The 21,358-nt window shown below is 30.0% G+C and overlaps 2 protein-coding genes across 2 annotated transcripts in view; both read left to right on the forward strand.

Moving 5' to 3' along the window:
* Positions 1–6,107, forward strand: part of LOC117173748 (UDP-galactose translocator-like) — a 37,581-nt gene extending 31,474 nt beyond the window's left edge. The window contains exon 5 of the mRNA XM_033362389.1: positions 5,994–6,107. Within this exon, the coding sequence (XP_033218280.1) occupies positions 5,994–6,107 (114 nt within the window). The remainder of the gene's footprint in view (positions 1–5,993) is intronic.
* Positions 6,108–6,194: 87 nt separating this feature from the next.
* On the forward strand, positions 6,195–13,882 carry LOC117173749. The gene is made up of 9 exons (XM_033362390.1): positions 6,195–6,338; positions 7,428–7,547; positions 9,024–9,111; positions 12,375–12,636; positions 12,716–12,838; positions 13,229–13,319; positions 13,394–13,530; positions 13,598–13,730; positions 13,829–13,882. The coding sequence occupies exons 1-9, from the start codon at positions 6,195–6,197 to the stop codon at positions 13,880–13,882; spliced, it is 1,152 nt and encodes a 383-aa protein (XP_033218281.1).
* The last annotated feature ends 7,476 nt before the right edge of the window (positions 13,883–21,358 follow it).

The following is a 21,358-nucleotide window of genomic DNA, read 5'->3' on the forward strand; positions in this document are numbered from 1 at the left end:
AATTGTTATTATTATTACATTAATTCTGTTTAGCTCATTGAAATCCACAGATTTGGTACAAAATGTGCCAAAAACTTATGGTCATTTTAGAGTGATTGGAAAAATAGGTTGCGATTTGGAAATTTTGAAAATTTTTGACCTGAAATTTTACAAAAATTTTAGAATAAAAATGTTGTTCAACTTTGATTTTAACCGTTTTTTAAATAATTTGTTAAAATGTGATTTTTATAAGTTATTATATTATTTAGTTTAGAATGCTTAATTCGAAAATCTTTCACTTTAATAATTTTCCATTTTAGATTTTTAAGTTTTACAAGCAAATATTTTAATTTCAAAAATTTTTAAATGCAGTTTTAAAGGCTTGAAAAATCAGAAGTTTTTAAAATCGAAGATTTTTAGAATAAAAAACAAGGTGGCCGTCGACCGGAAAATTGACGAATTTTCAGATGAAAAATTTGCCCACATTCGATTTTAACAGTATTTTAAATAATTAAAGTGCAGTTTTGAAGATTTAAACAATTAAAGAATAAAAGCATTTGATGTTGAAATTTTTTGATAAAAAACAGTTTTATTTTTTCAACTGTAAATATAAATAAATAATTTATTTTCTAGATCCGTTCGAAATTGGAGAATTTCCAGATTTATTACGATAATTTTATTTTTAAATAAAAATTTTCGTGATTTATCAACAATATATTTTCAATTCAGAGTTTCAGGTCTTCCTTTATATTATTTGTTTCACTCAATTTAATGAATACATTTATTGATATATTATTTCTATTAATTTTTTTAGCCATTAAAAAATGTAAACTTGCGTTTTACTATTTTCAACTTCAAAATAAATCCATAATAATATAGTCATAATTACAGGTTTTGATTAAATTTAAAATATTGTGAGTTTAAATTATTTAATTTTTATCCCATTTAATTGGAAATTTCTTAATGTAGAAAAAGAATAAGTATTTAACATTTAGCAATATTTCACTGTTCATTTAAGACAAGTAAATTGAAACCAAATATTTAAAAAAAAACACAATTTCAAACTGAATTGTTTAGCATAGAAAGCTTTGTATCTTTAGATTTTCAAAGAACTTTTAAATTTTTAGCGTTACAATTTTAATTGTTCTATTTAAAAAGTGTTTAATTTATTAGTGAAATTGTTGAATTTTGATTCTTTAATAACAATTGAACACTTATTAATTGTAGGAAAAATTGAGTAATTTTAAGAGATATTTAGAAGTTTTGAAAAGATTGAAAATTAATTAAAAACTTGAAATTATTTCAAGTACTTTAAACGAAGTGTGTTAACATTTTTTAGAACTTCTAAATATATTTTAAACTTAATAGAAATTTTCCTTCAATTTTTGAAAATCTTGCAAATTAAAAAAAATCCTCTAAATCTTCCAGGCTGTTCTTTCATAATTTTTTAAATCTCTTAAAATCTTCTTAAACTTTCTGTTACAATAATTTAAAAAAATGAAAAATCATTTTCAATTTTCCGAAGAATCTTAAGAAAATTTTTGTTCTTTTGTAGTCTTTCACAATTCTAAAAAAAATTCTAAATTTTTTGTTTTAAATCTGCAAAAATCTAAATTTTATTTTAACTTCGGCTGTAAGTATTTGAAATTATTTCAAGTTATTTCACAGGTAACTTTTTTTAATTTGCAGGTTTTTCTAAAAGTTATAGAAAAAAATTAATTCATTTTGAAATATATTTAAAAGTTCTGAAAAAAATTCTAAAATTGTTTTGAATTTGGAAAAATTTTAAACCACTTCTAGATTTCCCAAGATTTTGAAATAAAATTTTAAAGCTTTTAAAGGATGTCTAGACTATTTAAAATTAAAATAATTTAAGTTCTAATTACAGAAATGTTAAGTTGAAAAAGTTAACTATTGAAAATGTTAGCATGGATTTATATTTTTGGAACTTAATCTGAATCTTTGAACTTTATAAGTTATAAAAGTTCTAAATTTTGCAGTTTATTTGCATTTTATTTAAGATTGTTTAATTGAAAAGTGTTAGTATCTTTCATTTGGTATGTATAAATTTTTAAGCATTTGAATACACCATTTTTGAATTTAAAAACTTTTAAACTTCAATATTAAAAGTTTGGAACATTTTTAGTTTATTTCGCAAAAAAATAAGCCTCTATTCATTAAAATATGGTCGAAATATACATTTTTTTATCAAAATTGTTTAAATAATTAACAATTGTTATAAATCTGCATTGAATCTTTGCAAAAAATAATAATTGGAAGAACGTTTTTAGTTAATTCCACGCATGAAAATTAAGTGTTTTCATTAAAATATAGACAAAATGTACATTTGTTAATAAAAATTGTTTAAACCATTGACAATTGTAATGAATCTATAATGCATATTTGCAAAAAATAATAATTGAAAAATCATTTTTAGTTGATTCCACGAATTAAAATTAAGGCTTTTTATTAAAATATAGACAAACTGTGCATTTGTTTATGAAAATTGTTTAAATAATTGATTATTTTTGTCAATTTTCTTAGTATCGTTGCAAACAGTCATTTTCAAAACAGCCTTAGTTTATTTCGCAAGCAAAAAAGCCTCTTTTTATTCAAATATAGTCAAAATATACAATTTTCATAAAAATTGTTTGAATAACTAAACATTGTTATGAATCTGCAATTAATCTTTGCAAAAAATAATAATTGGAAGAACGTTTTTAGTTAATTCCACGCATGAAAATTAAGTGTTTTCATTAAAATATAGACAAAATGTGCAGTTGTTTATAAAAATTGTTTAAACCATTGACAATTGTAATGAATCTATAATGCATATTTGCAAAAAATAATAATTGAAAAATCATTTTTAGTTAATTCCACGAATTAAAATTAAGGCTTTTTATTAAAATATAGACAAACTGTGCATTTGTTTATGAAAATTGTTTAAATAATTGATTATTCTTGTCAATTTTCTTAGTATCGTTGCAAACAGTCATTTTCAAAACAGTTTTAGTTTATTTCGCAAGCAAAAAAGCCTCTTTTTATTCAAATATAGTCAAAATATACAATTTTCATAAAAATTGTTTGAATAATTAAACATTGTTATGAATCTGCAATTAATCTTTGCAATAAATAATAATTGGAAGAACGTTTTTAGTTAATTCCACAAATGAAAATTAAGTCTTTAATAAAATATAGTCAAACTGTGAATTTGTTAATAATATTTTTTTTTTCATTAAAATATAGACAATCTGTACATTTTTTTAATGAAAATTGTTTAAATAATTGACAGTTCCTGTAGATTTTTATAGTATTAGTACAGACAGTTTTAGTTTATTTTGCAAGAAAATAAGCCTACATTCTTCACAGTATAGTGAAAATATACATTTGTTTATGAAAATTGTTTAAACAATTAACAATTATTATAAATCTGCAATGGACAGTTGCAAAAAATAATTGGAGGAACATTTCTTATTAATTCCACGAATTAAAATTGAACCGTTTCATTAAAATATAGACAATCTGTGCATTTGTTTATGAAAATTGTTAAAATAATTGACAATTTGTGTCGATTTTCATAGTATCACAAAAATCAATTACCCAGGCAGTTTTAGTTTATTTCGGAAGAAAATAAATCTCTATTGATTTAAATATTGTAAAAATATACATTTCTTAATGAAAATTGTTTAAATAATTAACAATTGTTATGAATCTGCGGTGCATCATTGCAAAAAGTAACTGAAAGGACATTCTTAGTTGATTACACGAATGAAAATTAATTTTTTTGGTTCAAATATAGACAAACTGTGCAATTGTTTAAGCAGATTGTTTAAATAATTAACAATTGTCATGAATCTGCAAATGCATCATTGTAAAAAGTAACTGAAAGAACATTATTAGTTCATTCCACGTATGAAAATTAATGTTTTTCACAAAAATATAAACAAACTGCGAATTTGTTTATTAAAATTGTTTAAATAATTAAGAATCGTAATGAATCTGCGATGCATAATTGAAAAAAGTAATGGTAAGGACATTTTCAGTTGATTCCATAAATGAAAATCAAGCTGTTTCATTAAAATATAGGCAAACTGTGAATTTGTTTATGAAAATCGCTTTAATAATTAACAAATCTTGTCAGTATGCTTAGTATAATTGCAGTCATTCCCAAGACAGTTTTAGTTTATTCCGCAAAAAAAACGAACCTCTATTCAGTAAAATATAGTCAAAATGTGCATTTGTTTATAAGAATTGTTTAAATAATAACTAATTGTTATCAATCTGCAATGCATTATTGAAAAAAGTAATTGTAAGGACATTTTTAGTTTATTTCACAAATGAAAATCAAGCCGTCTCATGAAAATATAGACAAACTGCGCATTTGTTTATGAAAATTATTTAAATAATTAACAATTCTTGTCAATTTGCACAGTATTATTTCAAAGAATCTTTCCCAACACATTTCTAATTTGTTCCACAAATAAAAATTTAGCCATTCATTAAAAAATAGTCAAACTGTGCATTTTTTTATTTAAATTGTTTAAATAATACTATTTTTTTATTTAAATATAATTAACATTTACATTTTGCTTATAAAAATGGTTAAAATAATAAAAAATTGTTTTCAATTTCCATAGTATAAAAATAAAGTTATCAGAAAGAAATTTTTAGTTGATTTTGTGAACAATAATTATAACGTCATGTATTGGAAAACTCAAAATGTAAATTCGTTTATAAAAATAGTTTAAATAATTTGAATTTGTTGTTAATTTGCAATGTATCATTGAAAAAGCTAATGGAAGGGCATTTTTAAATAATTTCGCAAATAAAAATTGAATCTAATCGTTGAAAAATAAAAAAGCCTTTGCTTACAAAAAATGTTAAAATAGTTAAAAATTGTTGGAAATTTTCACAGCATCATCACCAAGAGTCATTAGTAAGACAGTTTTAGTTGATTCCGAAGAAAAGGCGTCTATTCATTAAAGAATAGTTAATATTTACAGTTTTTTACGAAAATTGTTTAAATAATTAACAGTTGTTGTCAATTTGCATGGAATTAAAATAAAGAATCATCAGAAATAAATTTTTGATTGATTCTGTAAACATTAAGCACAGGAAATCTGTTTTATCGTCGTGAGGATACATTAGCGATCAGAAGAGAAACTAATCACATTACGTGAAAATAGATATGTTTACAATATCGATCTAAGATACCCTTTAAATTCAGAATTTTTCGTTTTTTTATAATTTTAAAATCAAATTTTATCTGTGAAAAAATCCCTTTCGCTTCGTTAAGAATTGAACCCAAGCCTTTCGATTGTCAATCGGGTGCTCTACCCACTACGCTACGGGAGAGATGGAAAGAAATTATTTTTTTCGCAGACATGCCGACCGGCAGTCGGAAGACCTGGGTTCGTTTCCCAGCGGAACGAAGGCGAGGTATACTTTTTCACAGATAAAATTTAATTAATTAAGTCAATTCATTCAAACATTCAAACTAGGAATTTTTGTATTAAATTGCGATTAAAATTGTTTAAAAATTATAAATTCTCAATTTACTTAGTATCAAAATAAAGTCAACGGAAAAAAATTTCAGTTGATTCCAGAAACAATGATTATAAAGCCATTCATTATTATCGTCAAACAATGAATACCGAAACTTTAGGTTTCAATTACGAGCTAAAATTCCAAATCCCGAAAAATAACCTTGTGCATTAATATGTTTATAACATTATACCTTAATAAAGAAAACCTCCAGAGAGATGACTCTTTGTATCTTTAACGATAGTAATACCTAATCTGGATTTAGTGGTCCCAAGTCCTATATTTTCTTTTCTTCTTTTATTTAAAAAAATTATTTTTGGAAGAAAAGAGTTGATTTTCAATTTTCAAGAAGAAAATTCTCCTTTCGAATACAAATAGCGACTATTTCTTGATAATAGCACAGACGAGTGCGAACCTAGAATATAGTTTTTAGTTTCTGAGAAAGGCTAAAATTATTCACCGCTTCATAGGTGGGAAATTATCTTATAACTTGGTTGCTGAATAATTATCGAAATAATTTTCTCTTTGACGGGAAATCTATAGACGCGAATTTCATTTCGGAGGAACGACCTATGAATATTTAATCTGATAATTGCACAAGGGGAAGAAGTCACTAGAATAGAATATCCGGAATTGTAAGCCCTCAGTTTTGCTGCGACTTTTCTCGAAGAATGAGTGTCTTCGATAATCATTATTTTCGGATCAATAAATTTTTCCTATCATGCACCGGATTATGGCCTTATCTCAGCACTGGACGAAAACGTGTTATGCGAACTATTGTTCTTATTGCTGTTACACTTTATCTCATCCCTACGGTAATTTAAAAAAATTTAAATAGCAGTAATATGCACTTTTTGGCCGTTTTTTGAGAATATCAACATTAAAATATTCCAATCGGCCGGTAGCTCAGACAGTAGTGCTTCGGGTTTATAGTCGGAAGGTTGCGGGTTCGATTCTCACTGTCTGCAAGTTTTTTTATACATTCAAATGTTAATAAATTTAATTTAAATCAACAATCTTCAAAAATTATGAACATAATAATATAATAATCATTTTTAATACGAAAAATGGAAATTTCTATCAGAAATTTAAAAGAAAACAATGACTCATCAAAGAAATATCTCTGTTCTGTGTAGAAATTTTGATAAAAAATACGATTTTTCGTATAAAAACTTTTTTCATAATCTAATTTTAAACGTAATTTAAATATAAATTATGCAAAAAATTAATAGCATCTATCGACAATAATTTTGTTGTTGCAAAAACATGATAATGTTAAAAAAAGTCAGTTTACCGTGAAAATTACATTATAAATATTCATATGGGCAATATTTTTTAAAAATTATTCAAGGAAATTATATTTATAAACATTTTATTAAATAAAAAATAAAGTACAGATAGTGAGAATCGAACACGCAACTTGTCGGCCAAGAAGCAGAAGCGCTAGTGCCTGAGCTACTGAGCCTAAAATTCAGGGATCACAGTCAGTCACATATTCCTCTTTTCCATCCCTACCCCCATTTTTCTAAAAATTCCCTATAATCTCTAAATTTGACAATTTTGTAAATCCCCCCCCCCTCCTCTTTTTTAAGCCGTGAGTAATTTTTCAAGATTATACGAAATACGCGGCCATTAATTCAGAAATTACGATTAGATTAGAAAAACTACGATTCAAACACAACATTTCCCTTTTCTCGAAAAAATAGGTCTATTTTCCCTACAATTTAACTGTTGTACTACTGTGATCCCTGAGATTGCAATAATTTCAAAAAACGAGAAAAGAAATCAAGTTTAATTTCGCGCCACAGTACTTGCCACATTTAAACATACCCTCAATGTTGATGATATTGTGGTGCGAACTTTAAATTTAATTTGAGGAAAATGAAATTTTTTATATTTTCTAGGTGGGTGGATTGTATGAAGTATGGGGTAAGCTGGATTTGATGGTCGAGTGTCTTATACCTATTTTCACTGCCTTTGCGTGTTTGGTATGCACCATCACTTACATGTCTAAGGAGAAACAAGTGAGATTGCATTGAATTTGAAAAATTAGTGATTTTTTAGTTGCATTTAGTTTAGCAAAGTCTCATCTAAACTTTTTAGGCCAAAAAATAATATTTTGATTTAAATTGCGCTGCGAAATGACGCTTACTATTGTTTATGGCGGGAAATCAGATTAAAAAATATATTTTTGATGCTTTCAAAGTTAGAATCAGCCTTTTTGATAAGAAATTTTATTATAAAACTTATTTGAATTTAAAATATTTTATGAAGCTAAGAGGACATCTTGACTGAATTTAATTGGTAAAATTAGTGGTTTTTTAGTTACACATCTAATTTAGCAAAGTCTACTCTAAATCTTTAAGAAACTAAAAGTTTTGAATTTAAATTTCGCGCTCCAATGGCGCCAAAATTGTATGACGTCACCTTCTTGCTTTCTACCGAATCTGGCGGGAAATTTAAATTGCAAAGTATATTTCGGATTCTTTAAAAATTAGAATCAGTATTTTTTATGTGCAATTTACTTTTAACATTTATTTACTTCAATTAAAAATATTTGTACGAAGCTAAGGAGACTTTTCGACTGCATTGCAAGTGACTGGAAATTACTTTCATCAAGAGAAGAATTTCATATTCTTCAAAGTCATGCAGAAGAAGGAAGGATTCTTACCCTATTTTATTCCGGTAAAAATTGGAAAGGAAATTAGAAGTTAACCCGTAGAGGTGAAGAGCAAAGTATTTAAAAAAATATAGCCATAACATGTATTTTATTTATTTTTTTGAGAAAGGATTTCCCAGAAGATTTTGCAAAAGGGAGTTAAGTAGTCAGTTTCTCTTTTTAAGTTGTATACTCTTTAAATTATAAATACTTTTTTATTGTTTTAAAGACTGAAGATCAATGCAAAATTGACTTGTTTCATAAATTGTAATTCTCCATAATAATATATTTCCAAAAAAGTCACCAGAAAGAATAAAAAAATGCAATTGATTTCACAATTTAAATAATAATTAATTCTTTACTAGATATTTACACTAAATTTTACATTAATGCACTTAATTTTATTAATGTACCATTAAGCCAAAGCCCTGTTGTGGTGTTCGTGACTCACTCGGTTCTTGCCTCGTTAGACTGTGGGGGATCAATAAGGCCATATGAGAAACGTGAAAGAACAAAGTGTATGTGGTATGGGGGGGGGAGGTATTTTCAAATTAATCTAGAATTCCCGTGTAGCTTATATAAATTTTCTTGGATACGCTTGCTTCTTTTCTCTAATGGCTACTCGGATTTCACGATTCCACCACGCATCACCAGTCATTCTTCCTGTAATCACAGTACCACACACTTCATTCGTTCTCCTAGCAATGCTTTCCCGGAACACAGTCCATGCGCCCTCTATATCTTCATTGCATATTAGCTCCTCCCAAGTTGCCCTATTTATGCGATTAATGCGTTCGTATATCTTATTCTGAAAATCTAGTCGCACTTCCGGTTTCGGTAAATTCTCTATCTTGATTCGCGTCTGTTTAGCCTTCTGAATTCTCATTTATTTTCCATCTTTGACCGATGTTCATTTTTTATACTAAGAGGTAATCATCCGTTTTACATTCAGAATCACTCATAACCCTTCCATCTCTTACCAGTTCACTTACTCTCTTATCGGCCACAATAAATTCATTTATACTGCGTTATCGCCTTTGCATTAGGTATATAAGTAAATAATTTTATGCGTGAAAAAAGTATTTGCAATGAACAGGACCTTTTCTGAACATAAGCTAATCCATCTTATCATTCATCTTACCATCCATCCCCTTACCATTCATTTTCTCTTCCATGATCGCAAGTACCTATAGTATCATTTAAAGTGTCCCAGAAGACGTATTTTTCACTTTTATCACCATTAATTGGATCGTAGCACGCTATGATAAATAGTCTTCTGATTCCCACTTTCAGTCTTTCGTCAATTTAAGTTCCAGTCCCTTCCTGACCATAGTTCGAGTTTGTACTTTTACTCCCCATTTTCTGTTAGCTACTGTCGCATTTCTTTTTTTTTTTTTTTTTGTTACAGGTACACATAAAATATCTAGCTTCCTTACGTGCATTGTTTCTCATAATTGTTTTTCCTTAAGATCATTCACCCCTCTTGCATTCCTAACACCCAGGGCGGGTACCACCAACCTCGGCTAAAGATGTATTCCTAGGTTAAAGCTAGTTACGCGTTCCACCTCTTATTAACAGCCGGTTAACTCGCAATTACCACCGTTAAATCTAACCGTTCAAGATTGGTCGGTGAGGGCGAATTAATCGTCCTTTAACCTAAAAAGTGCAGTGTCATTGTGAAATATGGAGTTTTTGGAAGAAGTTCTGAGGTCGTCTGATGACGAAGTGGAAGAAGACATTTTTGAATTTATCCGCAGAACACTGCGAATTTTCAAAGAAAAAGTGAATTTTTTGATAATTTCGACGACGTTGATTTTCAAACGAGATTTCGCTTAAGAAAAGCTTGTGTAAATGATCTGCTGAATCAAATCGAAGGAGCATTAGGAAGAAAATTAGGCGATCTCACTTTATTTTCTTCCATCTTATCACAGATAACACGAATAAAACAGAAATATAACACGAACAAAAAACACATACAAATTCACTTTTTTTAGGTTAGTGTGGACACGAGCGTGGAATGAAAGTTATTTGGATTTGGCGCGCACGGCCATATTGCTTTGCTTTTCACTCAACCGACAAGTAGCCAATCACGCGAATGGTTAAAAGTAAAATAGGAGTTATGTCGAAACGACTATCTGGTTAGATAACCAGGACCTCCAAAAACGTGGTGGAACGCGTTCGACGCTTACCTATGGTATTACATTTAACCCGCTGTCAGTTAACCAATGATTTAACTGAGGTTGGTGGAACCGGCCCCCAGTGTCCATTCAGCGCCTGAAACTTTACCTTTACCTTTATTGGGTACTTTTGCCTTTTGTCAACTAAAGTTCCTTTATTTTTCTGACCAAGTTCTAGTCCGTCCTTTTACTCCCCATTTTCTATCATTCTGATGTGGCATTCCTTTTTCTTTGTTGCAGGTATATTTAAAATATCTAGCTTTCATACATGTATTATTTCTCGTATCATATTTCCTTAAGGTCATTCACCTCTTTTGAATTCCAAACAATCAGTGGCCATTCAGTGCCTGAATCTTTACCTTTACATTTACCGGGCGCATGCCCTTCTTCAATTAAAGTTTCAGTAACTTCTTGATCATAGTTCGAGTCCGTACTTTCAGTCTCTATTTTCTGTCACTCTACTGTCGCATTCCTCTTTCTTTGTGCTATATCTAGCTGCCTTATGTGCATTGTTTTTCGTAATAGTTTTTTCTTGAAAATATACACCTCTCTTGCATTCCAAATACCCAGTGTCCATTCAGTGATTAATACTTTAGCTTTACCTTTTTAGGGTGCATGTCCTTCTTGAATTAAAGTTTCAGTCACTTCTTGATCATAGTTTGAGTCCGTGCTTTTAATTCTTTATTTTTTGTCACTCTACTGTCGCAGTCCTTTTTCTTTCTTGCTATATCCAGCTTTCTTACGTGTATTGTTTCTCTATTATCTTACCTAAAGATCATTCACCCCTCTCACATTCCAAACACCCAGTGTCCATTCTGTGAATGAAACTTTACCATTACCTTTTTAGGGTGCATGACTTTCTTCAATTAAACTTTCAGTCCCTTCCTGATCATAGTTCGAGTCTGTACTTTAACTCCTTATTTTTCGTCACTCTACTGTCTCATTCCTTTATCTGTTAGGCTATATTTAGCTTCCTTGCGTGCATTGTTTCTTGTAATGGTCTTTTCTTAAGATCATTCAGCCCTCTTGCATTTCAAACACCCAGTGCCCATTCAGCGCCTGAAACTTTACCTTCACCGGGTGCATGCCTTTTAACAATTAAAGCTTTAGTGCGTTCCTGACCATAGTTCGAATCCGTGCTCTAACTCCTGATTTTTTGTCACTCTTGTATCGCATTCCTTTTTCTTTCCATTACAGCAATAGGATATACCGGGATATCCTATTTGATCCCATTTATCTCCCAGGTTGTCCCAGATATAACCCGTCGGATATCCTTCAAGGTGGAAATTTGGATATCCTTGGGATAACCCTAGGATATCCAGGGTATTAAATATATAGCTTTCTTACGAGTATTATTTATTTTATTATCTTTCCTGTAAAGATCATTCACCCCTCTTACATTCCAAACACCCAGTGTCCATTCTGTGAATGAAACTTTACCATTACCTTTTTAAGGTGCATGGCTTTCTTTAACTATACTTGCAGTCCCTTCCTGATCATAGTTCAAATCTGTACTTTAACTCCCTATTTTCTGTCACTCTACTGTCGCATTCTTTTTCTTTGTTGCAGGTACACATAGCTTCCTTGCATGTGTTGTTTCTCATCATTTTTTTCCTATCATTCACGCGTCTAGGATTCCAAACACCCAGTCTCCATTCACTGCCTGAAACTTTACCGAATTTCCCTTTCGTGAACCAAAGTTTTATTCCATTCCGAGGCTTCTCTGTTGTTTATATTATTCATTGTTTAAAGTGTACGTTCAACTACCAATTTGATGCAGGAAGTGTATTTTGCGAGTAAAAATTATGTCCAAAATAATTAGCCAAGCTCTTGTTAGGTGGAAAGTCCAGTTATAAAGACAGTCCCATCCGACTTCGATTAATTTTGGGGAAGTGTAGGGACAGAACTAGAACTGAAAAAAGAAAAATTTATATTTTAAACAAAATCTTATGGTGACTATTTGGAAGTATAATTAGATAACACTTTTTAAATAAAATAAATTTGAAATTTTTCAGCTTGTATAACTCTGACAGCGGTCACATATATTTTAACGACAATGACCCCTCAAATACTGAATATTATTTTACCATTGAATGAAACTCGACCAAAAAAATTACCATCTAGGGTGGAATATTTCGTAAATTGGGAAGAAAATTTCGAATATATTTTGGTACATATAATTATCATAACTATAATTGAAGCTTGTGTTTTAATCGGTTGTAGATCAACATGCTCAGTTCTTACTGATCATGCCTGCGGATTATTTTCAAATGCCGGGTAATTAACCAAAAATGTATCAATATGTTAATTAATTTTTGCAAACCTCAATTTTTTCCAACAAAAGTTTCTTTTTCAGTAATCGATTAAAAAATACGATAAACAATATCGATTCTGATAAAGTGAGGATGGAACCACATTTAGAAGATGCAATTTACAAAGATGTAACTTTCTGTATAGAGAATCATTTACGTGCGATAGAGTTTGTATTTTCAAATATTTTTTTACGAGATATACATTATTAAAAAATATTAAATTTTTTAAAGTTTTAATTGAAGGGGCGACTGAAAAATTCTAAAAAATAATTATTTCCGACACTGGAAAATCCCACGAAAGGAAATTCATGAATTGCAAAATTCCAGAATATAAAAAATTAGAAAATTTTTAAATAATAAAATAGAATAAAAATTCTTTTATAAACAAAGTAATATTTATCTATTAATAACACAATCTTGTAATTTTATTGATACGGGAATTTTAAATTCGGAAATTTTCTTTTGTGAGAATTATACCATGCCGGAAATTTTATTTGCGGAATATTTTAGTCACCCCCAATTAAAAAGTTAAGTAATTCATTTTTTAATGTAATCAGGTTTTCTGAAACAATTGAATCCTGTTTCTCACCCTGTTTCTTCTTTATAATGGGATTAAGTGTCATTCTGATAAGCACTACCCTAATTGAGGTACAATTAATTTTTTTTATTGCTCTTTTTATTTTAGGAATTTACAATTAGATTTATGTAGAATTATTTTTCAGATTATAGTGCATTTAGATGAAACTGATGATGCGATAAAATTTGGTGTTTATACAGTTGGATTAATTATCGACCTCTATTTTAATAATTTACCTGCCCAAAAGCTAATGGATTACAGCACTTCTATTCCAGACCATATGTAAGTATGTTGAATAAATTAAATTTATTTTTAATGTTATAATCTTGTTTTGAAATTTAAAAAATAGACTTGAAGGAACGTGGTATCGAATTCCTTTAAAATCGCAAAAATTATTAATAATGATTATGATGAGAAGCAGAATTCCTTGTAAATTAACAGCTGGAAAAATGTACGTCATGTCCTTAAATAATTTTTCTAAGGTAAATATAATTATATATATATATATATATTAGTATTATAATTTTTTTAATTCAATATTTTATAGCAAAGTAGAAATTAAACTCAATTATTTTTTCAGGTTCTTCAAAATTCACTCTCTTATTTTACACTACTGTCTTCGATGAGATCTTGAACTCTAAAAGTCTGAAATTAAATATAATAATAGAATGTTTCAAAAATATTCTAAATATTTACATTTTATTCCATAAAATCATATCATTTTAGGAAATAAATTGATTATTTAGTTGTTTCTTTTGGTTGAAAAGTTAATTTTTTATCACTACCAAATATTTTTCAAAAAAGTGACTGACTTACGGGACTTTGAGCTTGCAATTTTTTTAATGCTATATTTTTGGTTCTAATTAACCAATTTAACTTTTTGACAACTCAATTAACTTGATATAACATACACTTTAAATTAATTTAAAAAAAAAATGTTTAAGCATTTGACTTGAAGGTTTTTTTGTAATAAATGTTAATAAGATTTTGAACACATTGTTATCAGCGGAGCTTTGTGTCACATTTAATTGAAGAAAGTCTTCTTTATACTTTTAAAACGAACAAAAATGGTTTTTGATTTAAATTTCGCGCTGAAATTACGTCAGAATCGCGTGACGTCACTTCTTAACTCACTATTGATTCTGGCGGGGAATTTAGATTTTTAAATATAGTTCGGAAGTTTCAAAAGATAGAACCAGCATGTTTGAACACAGACTTGATTTCAATATTTATTTGAAATTAAAATATTTGTTTAAAGCTTAGGGGACTTTTCGAGCACGTGGATTTTTTCTCCATATTCGTTCACCCTTTGAAAATTTATAATTATTTAAACAACCTTAACTAAAAAATGCGCTAATTGGCCAGTTTCTTGTTTTATTTTTTTTAGTCATTTAGAATCAAAGATATGGCATTCAAAAAAAAGTTTCCCAAAAATTGAGAGTCCCATGAGTCCGCCATTTTTACGAATTTTCGAACAATATTTGGTGGGCTATTTCTTCACTTTAATTCATATATCCTGAATTGAAGCCAAATCCCATTCCGACATGAAAATTGACATGAACAGATGACGTGGACTTCACCAGCTATTCCCTTGAAATGAGAAATTAAAAACTAAACATTTTCTATTATTTAAGTACTTTCAAGAAAAGGCTATTATCCCTTCATTCCGAGATATGTAATTATCTTATGGCTTTCGCTAGTCTAAATGATGAATAAATTCCGAGGTTCAGTATTTCACAGGAAAGCTCTGTGGACAGAAATATCCTTTCCAAGGAGACATTCTTGAATTTTTTATTTTTAATTGCTGCAATTAATCACGACTAATCACCTTCAAATCAATAAATTAGAATAGTTTATTTATCAGTAAAAATATATTTTGTATACATGGATATCAGTAAATATAATTTTCATTTTTTTTAAATACCTCTTCAATTATTACCTTTTACTATTTTTACTTAAGGAAACCAGAGATTGAAACTGATGAGTTTTATCATTAATAGGATAAATAAAATATTTGTAATTGCATGAGATCAAAACATTTGCCTGTTAAATTATTTAGGAAAATAAATATGAAAATTTCTAAAAATCAAATCGAATTCCCGGCAGTTTATAATTTGTAAAGTCCCGCTAATACATAAATCCCGAAATTATATTCCCGATATTATATACGGGAAAAAAATGCTTGAGGCGAACGAGTGAATCGAGAATATATTAAACTCAAAGAAAGTGTACGCTTGGATTAGGTAAAACGTTTAGATAGAAGAGTTACACATTTAGTTACTTTATGTAAATTGTTCTCGTAAATCAGGAATTTGGACAAAATTGCTAAGTTCGAAAGTTTATTATTTTCGACAGATTATGTATAATTGTATTATCTTAAGATTAGAAAAAAGATTTAGTTGTTATAGAAATATGTTAACTTACAGTAGCCAATTTTTCGTCTGGTATCTTGAAAATGAATTTCCCTGAAATCCGTGTAATGCATTTGGAGGTCAAGTTTGTTGTTTTTATTGCGTTTATTGATATTTCAATATAGTTATCGCCTACAATCGAAACAAATGTAAATTATTATTACTGCATCATAAACTCCATTTTACATTAACAATCGCGAACATTTTCAGTGGTAAAAAGCTTTTAATTGTCCAAAGTAAATCTCAACTGTCACTGCTCCCGATTAGACTGTCGCCATTTTATTTCGCTGCTCCCATAATGCACCGGCGCTCTTCCGATATTTGTTTCAAACACCTATTCTTAATATCCCTTCTAAATTCCTTCGTTCGTTTTCAGCCTAATGTTTGGCTATAATAAGGAATAATACCCCTGTCACAGCTCAATTTTTTTTACCGAGTATTAATTATCTGACATCATAAAACTTCGAACACCGGAAGATTCTCTAACCTAAACACTCAATGCTTAGTTTTACTAATAAATAAATAATAAAGAATAAAAAATGTGTAAATTAAATAATAGTATATTACATCACAAGTAGGGTCCGATAGGTCTTTACGGGGAGATAAATGTTTGCAGGACGAGTTGTAAAACCATGGCAAACATTGAGCTCAACGTGATTACATATCTAACTCTATGAGTGATGTACGATGCTTTATTCAAAATCAGCATGTTATGAGAGCGTAGGGCCATCTGAAAAGTTAGTCGTGATGTTTATAAGATCTTTGGTCGTGAAAACAACGAATGATATGGAAGTCATCTGCTTGCCTGTGATTGGTAATCTCGAATGGGCGAAATTTGAAAATGTTCGGTACCAATAGGTGGTGCTGAAAAAGGGGCTGTTTATATCGAAATTTCTGTAGAAATAACCGCATTTATTGGTATGTGTAAACACTTTCTTTTAAAAACATGGTCCACTACATACGGAAGAAGATTTAAACAAAACGTTTTATAACAAATTTTAGTGCAAATAATACTTTTCACATCGAGTTCGGTGAAACAAAATTATTATTGCATTCAATTCAGCTAAGAAAATAATAAAACTTTATCATTTTAGTTTTTTTAATTATAGAATGTTTTTTTTTGTAAAAAATGGGGATAAGTCTCTTCACCTTCTTCACTGATTTTTTTGTCACGCATAGACATGCACTGGCTACATTTGATTGTCATACGCAGTAAAATCTGCATTAACTGTTTATTCTCGAGCCGAAGTGTTGTTGAAGTGAGGCCAAAAAAGTTTTGTCAAAGAAATTTATCCAGAATTGAGAAAATGGTTGTGGAAGTAGACAGCCAAACTTGATTGCGTATTGCGAAAAAAATTCATTTTGCAGTATAAAAATAAAATAAAAACAATCCTCCGAGATATTAAGTTTCTGAATTCGAGCAAATAAAGTTTGATGCAAATAATTTAGCCAATTCCGAGAAAAGGGGCTGAGAATATAGAGAATAAAATTTTATTAGTTTTCAAATTCGGCCTTAGATGGCGATTAAAAAACAAATTCTTAATCTTTTGCAAAAATAAAAACTTTCACCTGAGCAAATCAATACTGAAGATCGGGATATAGCAGTAAGAGAGATTTGGCATACAAATGTTAAAAATTTGACAAAAATTATTATTGCATTAAAATATTAACCAATAGTTCATATAAATTTTGTTTAAAATAATATTCTAAACAAAATTAATATTTTTTTAACAGTCAAAACCTAGAGTTGCGTGACGATTATTAAAAATGGTATTTATTGAACGTTATTACACTGTATGTGCTCAATAGAACGTTACTGCAGTTGTTCTAAGTAAAATTTTTTGTATTTATTTGTATTTATTCAAGAAAAGTCCTGCCCTCTAAGGAACAGGATGATACAAGTGTCACGTCCCGCGACTTTTATAATAACATTAACTAATTATAAACAATTTATTATAACTACATAACATTTATATTCAATAATAAATCGACAAGTTAAATGAGTATATTCAATATTCTATTATCATTGTCAAACTCATATTTAAAACAATCATAGTATTGTTCAAATCAATCGTGAAGATCACAGTGGTAAGGAACGACGCAACAGTGTAAGGGTCGAACCAACACGGAGAAATAGGTCTAGTAAATTTAAGACAAAAGTTTAGTTACTCCTACTCAATGTCTTGTAAGCAGTCTAGTAGATTTTACCGATCCATCGTGTTATTTCAAATAGTCCCCATAACGAGATGTCTAGTAGCAATGTCCCCCCACCACTCCTGTACTCCCTTCGTTTCTCCCTCCTATACCCTTTACCATCAATATTCTTCCCTCTACTGGCTAGCTTGCCTATCTAATATTCGGCGTCGTCAGCTCCAGTTTCTTTTAGCCGCTTGCATTTCCGTGTACCACGCGTTATTCTGACCATTTTCAGAGTTGCGAGAAGCGAAGTGTTTGGAATTTTGTTTCTATATTCGCGTATTAGAATCAGTAACTTCCGTGACGACACAGTGGATAATCTGCTGAACTTGTGAAACCTTTTCTCCTACAAGGTTATCTTGCAAGGAACGTAAACTTTTTTTTCTTAAGTTTCTTCGCTATGTTCTTTTGAAGATGATGCTACAGGCCGTGCGATTTTTTCGTGAAATATGAAATCCTACTTTTGACCAGTGTTTAATAAAAGATCTGTACTTTTATTGTATTGCATACATTTTCAAATCTATCCCAAAGATCCTCAAAACATACTTATTTAAAAAAAACAACTACTCGAACTTTATATATCTAGTAAATATTACCAAAAAAACTAGTTAAATTACCTAGAAACTGTCATGTAAGCCTAACACAACGTTTTGTTGATTTTACTAGACTGCTAGTTAGATCTACTAGCCATGGAAATGTTGGCCGTACTAGATGTCTGGTAACCTATACCTCATGGCTTGTAATTCTAACTATACAGATTTTAACTTGACTGTCTGGTGCGTTTAACTAGACAGCGTGTTTGTTCATATTTTACTAGACTGTCTAGTACGGCTAACCAGAATCCTTGTTAACCCAACTAGACATTTTTCTCCGTGAACAGCATAAGGAACGCAACAGCCCAAGAAAAATTATGCATCATCTTTTGCACAAAAAACAGACACATGTTAATTTAAAAGAATAAGATTAATTAACAAAGAAATCAGAAAAGACAGCTGAATTTTTAATCTCATACGCTCACAATATGCTGGTAACTATAAGCACTTACACAGTGCAATAAACGAAAATAAGCGATATACATAAATTTTCGCATAACTAACACAACCAGCAGACTACACATTAATTGAAGAGCTATAAAACAATCAACAAGCCAACACTGAGAACAGACCAGATTTTCAGTCCCATACGTTTCCAAAATGCTGGTACCTACACTACCCATTTACATTATTTGATCATTTTGACCTTCTTATTTCAATGCCGGAGATCAGCATCTTAAATCTAAAAGCACTAAACATCTTAATCAAGATGAGAGCTATACGGGGGTGAGCCTTTCACACACAACCAAAAGAACGCAAGCAAATCTTATGATCTTCTAAGCATTATAATATCTTACCCTCTGACATCTAGGAAGGGATTCCATTTACTTTGGTAACTGCGCCATTCTCCATATTTGGGTACATCACGATTCCTATTCATTGATTGGCTATCTTACTAATTACCTCCTTGGTACTTACACCGAAAGAACGGCATTCTAATACTAGGAGCTTCATATTCTTACAGGAACATCTAACCAAAGGAAGAAAATATTCTTGAAATGAGAATATTATTGAGGAAGCAGAAATTCGCAAAGGAAAATGGGCCTTGCTCTTTTCAATAATTTCTTTTAATGTTTCGTGCCACGTGCCTTCAGAGCAGTAGCTTTTGTTTGTAATTTTGGGCATTGAGTATTTCGCTTTAAAGAAACGTGGTAAATACAACATACTAATAATTAATTATCTTTCATCCTATAGCCAAGAATATATATTATTAAGGGAAGAGGGCCTCCATTTAACATTAAGAATATATTATTGGGGCCTATTTAAGTTGTAAATATTCTTTAACCTAGTGAGAAATTCTAGAAATTAGAATATCGTTTTTTCAGTGTAGGAAGGGATATGGCATTATGGTTACTACGACACTTTCCATATATGGGCTTACATATAATTCTCAACGCCCATTGGATAATTTAGGTTCTTACCTGTCTTCTACCTAATTGGTTATCAACGCTGATTGGAAACAAGAGGAATCTCTACTTCTAAAATCACTCACCCCTGCGGGAATCTGTGAAGGAATCTTGTGCATAAATACATCAGATTTGGAAGCAGAAATCAGTTTGGACAGTTCAGTCCCATTTAGTCTGTTGTAATTCAGCCTCAGTTTTTAGTCCCATCTCAGTTGAGTTTCAGTTAGACAATTCAGATTATAACAAAAGAATCTCCGAAACCCTAAACTCCGGCACCGAAAAAACGATATTCTAATTTTAAGAAATTCCCACTAAGTTGAAGAGTATTGGAAACTTAAATAGGCGCCAAGAATATATTCTTAATGTACGATGGAGGCCATCTTACCTTAAGAACTATTATTCTTATAGCAGTCTAACCTCAAAATCTCAACTTTAACATAATTTTTTCGACTCTTGTGGTCGAAAATACGGTTAGATCTTTGTGTGAAAGGTGATTTTTAGCACATGAGGCTTTGCTCGTGCGAAAAAAGTCTCACTAATCACGCCTAAATAACCAATTTTCACACCCGTATCGAAATATACTATCATTTTATTTCAAGAACTTCCCACTATAATCTCATTTTAAGAATATTACTAAGAGTATGTCTGTAAAAATATGGTACTCTCAATATTAGAAAATCTTTTTTTGGGTGGGTCTAACAATCTCGGCCCGTCAACCATCTAAATATAAAGTTATCGAAGAATAGCTTCTGTGTATAGAAGCCCAAGTCGAGAACATCTGTCACAAAGGGACAACACAGGCCAGATACGTTGACCTGTCCACCTCAGCCTGCAGACCCATATTCAGCACCATCTACCCCCTGCGGGTACCCATACAGGGTGCCAACAGAAGCAAGAGGTACTTTCGGTTCGAGGAACGAGAGGGTGAATTATCCACTCTCTACACAAAAGAACTCTGTAAGTAACCAAATGTTATTTAACACCTATAAAATCTTCTCTCTTATCAATGAACATTTGATTAATTGGTCATCCCTATTTAAAGGTGGACCAAAAAGTCAAATAACTCGAGGTAATCCTGAGGTTCGTGAGGAAAATATCACCAAGCTGAACTATCATCTTTTGACAAATTTGATCTCCCGAATTAAATTTTCATTGTACTCAAATAAATATTAATGAATGTATAAATTCCAATGCAATTAATTTATTTCTTATAATCAGTAGTTATCCTCATCCTAGCTCTCTAGTCTATTTAAAACTGGAATCTAAAACGAGGAACCATTTTAAAATAAAATAAGGTACAAGGTAAGTTACATCTTTTGGGATGTAACACACGGTGATTACAGATTTGTGCAAGCACTGATCGGCAGAATACTTGGTCAATCTTATTATTTAATATATATATGTATATATATATATACAGGGTGGGCCATTTTAATCTATTTACCAAAAAATCTCAGAATAGTGATATTGTACAAAAAAATTGTTCAGACAAAAGTTGTTCAGG

This window comes from Belonocnema kinseyi, chromosome 5 (assembly GCF_010883055.1).
Source record: "Belonocnema kinseyi isolate 2016_QV_RU_SX_M_011 chromosome 5, B_treatae_v1, whole genome shotgun sequence".
In the NCBI taxonomy this organism is placed as follows: domain Eukaryota; kingdom Metazoa; phylum Arthropoda; class Insecta; order Hymenoptera; family Cynipidae; genus Belonocnema; species Belonocnema kinseyi.

What these genes read in the sequence shown, in the direction of transcription:
- LOC117173749 (XM_033362390.1), top strand. Translation starts at nt 6,195, where the DNA reads ATGAGTGTCTTCGATAATCATTATTTTCGGATCAATAAATTTTTCCTA. An exon ending in ACATGTCTAAGGAGAAACAA is followed by an intron (nt 7,548 to 9,023) that starts GTGAGATTGCAT and finishes CGGTTTCGGTAA; the next exon opens with ATTCTCTATCTTGATTCGCG. An exon ending in GGATTATTTTCAAATGCCGG is followed by an intron (nt 12,637 to 12,715) that starts GTAATTAACCAA and finishes TTTCTTTTTCAG; the next exon opens with TAATCGATTAAAAAATACGA.